General features: G+C 40.6%; 1 protein-coding gene across 1 annotated transcript in view; it reads right to left on the bottom strand.

Annotated features, from left to right (window-relative positions):
• The window catches only part of ZEB2 (zinc finger E-box binding homeobox 2), a 31,874-nt gene that overhangs the window by 12,704 nt on the left and 15,032 nt on the right, over positions 1-4,138 (bottom strand). Inside the window, exons 5-6 of the mRNA XM_009696395.1 lie at positions 3,211-3,319; positions 357-2,326 (exon numbers count right to left, since the gene is read on the bottom strand). Of these exons, the coding sequence (XP_009694697.1) occupies positions 357-2,326; positions 3,211-3,319 (2,079 nt within the window). The remainder of the gene's footprint in view (positions 1-356; positions 2,327-3,210; positions 3,320-4,138) is intronic.

Raw genomic sequence — 4,138 nt, 5'->3', positions numbered from 1 at the left:
TCCCTACAAAGCTTCCTCTTTTTTTTTCTGCAGGATGGGATTTTTCAGGGACAATATTATTACTATTTAGATACAATTCTAATAAGCAATGACTGAGCTCCTAACAGAACAAAACCATAAGTGTTACACCTATTCAAAGGTATTGATACTGCTTCTGAATCCAAGTAGAGGTACTCTTCAGGTAGTTGCAGTTTGTTTTCCTACTTCACTGCATTTTTGCAAGTTCAGACTAAAATAAACTCTGCTAATTTTGTTGAAAACGTTGAATGTAGCTTTGAGCTTTTTCTTCTGTAAGAGGACATATCACAAAATACTAAATTCTAGCCTTTCAAAAGACAACAGTTGCAACAATTTACCTGAAATCCTTGTTTCCGCTGGTACTTTCTCCTTTGCTGCATATCGGCAAAAGTAGCTGCTCCAGTTGGGTAAGTATAGGCCATATGTGGTAGGAAGCTCATCTGATCTAGTCCTGGGTATGGTCGCAGCCCAGGAATACTGGTCTGGACTGGTGGCATAAAAGTGGCTGGGGGAAATGCGCTCTGTGGTGGAAGTGTGGTGTATAAAGGTTTGGCACTAAATGGGTTCATACCAAATACTGGGTTAGTGCTTTTATCCAGATTATTTGAATTAGAAAACTCCTTCTTGATAAAAGTCAAGTTCAGTGGCTCATCTGAGTTTTCAGATGATGAAGAAACACTGTTGTGTTCTAAATTAACACTATTAGATTTTGTTTTGTTCTTTGTGGCTATAATACTTTTGGGTTCCTTCATTTGTTTTGGTAAAGACAAGTCCAAAGGCTCAGCCTGAAGCTCCTCAGAAGAGAAACTGTTTGGAGTGTAAGAACTACTGTGGGAGTTTTTAGAAGATGTGGAAGAAAGATTTAAAGGAGAAGGAGTATTGCTCCTAGAGTGGTCCAATTTATCAACTGGTTTAATATTGGTAAAATGAGGAGGTTTTGTTAGCCTGAGAGGAGTATCACAATTAGTAACACTGTTATGGAGTTCAGCTATAGATGGTGAAGTTATAGAGTCCACAGGCTTTATTGGAGATCTGGCTGACAAAGAGTCTTTAGTGGGAGTGTTGTTGGTGGCAGCCAGCGCCACCTTGGCACTGGCCCTTTCCAGTGATGGTGACCTGGAATTTGAATACTGGTAGACTTTTCTTTGTTCAAACCATTCCTTCACAAATTCCTGAGGAAGGCCAACAGCAATGGAAATTTTCAGTAGTTCATCAGAGTTGGGTTCCATATTCATAGCATAATATGCTTTAAGTACAGACATGTGGTCCTTGTATGGGTTGATGGGGCTAGTCATTCCTTTCTCAGAAAGTACTGATGACAGCAAGAGTGTTTGCTTATCAAACACTCCAGGTTTGTTGGGAACCATGTTCTCGTGAGGCTGAAGGACTGCCTTGATTTCTTCATTCATTTTACACAGGTAACGCTCATGCTGATGCAACGGAATGGGACCAGGAAAGCTTTCTTTACAGAACTGGCATGAAAATGGAGTGGATACGTTATGGTTCTCTATCATCTTGTCTTCAGTTACCAAGTCTATTAGGGTTCGCAGCTTCTCTTTTTTAATGTTATTGAGCTGCCTCCTCGAGTCTGTGGTTAAGCTCTGGAGGCAAGCTTTGGCTTCATTGACTTTCTCTAATGTATAGTCAATAATACTTTTAGTGGCACCATTATGACTTACTACTGGAAGACCCACGGGGGGGATATTGGGGGAGGTAACTCCTTGTTCCTCGGCTTGAGAGCATGAATCCTTCATATGGTAAACCTTCAACTTGGAGATCTCTTCAGCCTTGCAGTCCATTTTCTGCCTGGAAACTGTGTTGTCCACAATCTGTAGGACCTTCTGCACCTCACTTAAATTACTGCCTACCGCAGGAAACCCAAGCAATGGTGCTTCCATCCCTACACCTAAGTGCTGCATTGGACTTTGAGCAGAAGCATGAACTCCTAAGGGGCTGGTTGCTCCAAGTCCACCGTTCATAAAAGGACTAGTTGCACTAAACCCATGTGAGGCCATAAGAACCTTATATTCATTGAAATCTAGTGGTTCTGTTTTAATTTTCAGTAGGCCTGTTTGTTCAGACATACTAAGTGGTTTGCCATTCTCCAGCTTGTTTCTCAGCTGTGTAATGGCTGAATTAGTAGGAGAGGAAGATACAGAATTAGGAGAAGAACCCGTCTTGATATTGTTTCTCATTCTGCCATTTACAGAGATTAAACCAATACACTTCTTGCTGCTGATGTGCGAACTGTAGGAGCCAGAATGGGAGAAACGTTTCTTGCAGTTTGGACACTCATATGGTTTTTCACCTAAAATGATAATTAAAACCAAATGTTAATTATCATTGTTGCTGCTATAATTGCAAGCGATTGCATTAGATACTCAACTGATTGTGTATCCACTGATTAATAGTGAGGGAAATATTAATTTTATGAATATGGCCACACACCACCACTGCTTTACCCTCCTCTTTCTATGGGTCTGGAGGTCAGTTTGGACCCACGATCTCCAGCTGGCAACAGCCACCAAGGTGTGAGATTGGTTCCAGACTGACCATTGCAAATCACAGGTAAGTACCCTCTGGCGAAGGGAGTCAAATCAAATCCAGATGGTTCAATTTTGATTTCTTTCTTCTTTTTTTTTTTTTTTTCTTCCAAAAAGAAAGGAATTTTCACTGGAAATGAGCATGGTATGAGAAACTGAGTCCTGACGTTAGGACTTCTCCTGCGATGTTGGAGGAGGTTTGTGCCTGGACAGAGCCCGGTGGCATCCCATGTGCTGAATGCTGCGTCAAGCAGGAGAGCCAAAATGCACAAGTCATTCGATATGAGACACTTCGTGCTTACTCGTTATCTGAGAATATGAACTGTATTTCACTTGGGGAGACTTTTTTTTATGGGAAATATAATGGACTCTTCAGGGTCGGACTGCACAGAAATGCGTGAACGCTTCTGAACTCAAACTGCCGAACAAACAATCTATATTATTTGCAGGAAGCTTTACTATTTCCAAATCTTTCAGCGAGACCGTGGTATTAACAGCATGATAAATGAGGATGACTCAGATATCACTTATGAAATACCTTAGTAGCTCCAAGAAGCCAGAAGCAGAACTGTGTAAATTTTAAGCAGTCTTTAAAACTCAGCTAATTAAACAAAATGCAAATGAGCACACCAGCACCTCCGCTACTCACCACTGTGAATTCGCAGGTGTTCCTTCAGATGGTGTTTATATTTGAAGGCCTTGCCACACTCAGTGCATTTGAACTTGCGATTGCCTGCTCCTTGGGTCAGCATTTGGTGCTAGGAGGGAAAAAAAAGAAAAAGATAGCAACATGAATTTTATGCAAGAGAAACCATGAATTTCTAGCTTAAAAAACAAAAACAAAATTAATGTGGCTCTGAATTTATCACGCGGACCAAAAGGTCTGCCTGTACATTTATTTGTCTCATCAGTGTTGCAATAAAAATCAAAATGTTGGCAGTAAACCGAAACAAATGAGAAAGTACTTTCACATGAGCATTCGATATTTGCTTTAGAATTATTTCCTAAGTCTCTCATCAGAAATGTGTTGCTTTAAGGTATCTTATGATGAGAGAAACTGTTTTATAAGAAGATTTGTGGCTCTTAATATTCCTAGCAGATTCTGAACATGTGGGACTCTGCTTGTTTAAAAATTCTGTTTACTGCGTGTGAGGGAAAGACAGAAACACTGTCGTTAGTGGCATTTCGTGTAAGATTTAATTCATTATCAAGCAGAAGAGACTGCGTCTTTGGCATGAGCTGCTGTTGGAAATGTTTTTTAAAATCACAGAGCAGCAGGGAAGACGAGCTACCTTTCGTGCCGTGTTTTCCCCTGGTGCTCTTCTAAGGGGCGAGGGAAAGTTGAAAGTTAAAAGTGGCATAAAGATACAATCAAAAGCAGCTGACCTTTTTGTAACAGGCAAGAAAAGCCCCATGACTTTGAATTTGGAGAGAAAAAAAAAATTAATTAAAGAAAATTAATAATATTCATAATGATGCAGCCAACCACTCTGGATGCTCAAGGTAGGAGGTCAGCCTTTTGCAGGCGGCCACGACACAAAAGCCTATTGCAGGAGCAGAAAGAGGGGAAAAAAAGG

The sequence above is a fragment of the Cariama cristata genome, unplaced genomic scaffold, assembly GCF_000690535.1.
Source record: "Cariama cristata isolate BGI_N322 unplaced genomic scaffold, ASM69053v1 scaffold5793, whole genome shotgun sequence".
Taxonomy (NCBI): Eukaryota; Metazoa; Chordata; class Aves; order Cariamiformes; family Cariamidae; genus Cariama; species Cariama cristata.
This window is presented reverse-complemented; position numbering and strand designations above follow the sequence as displayed.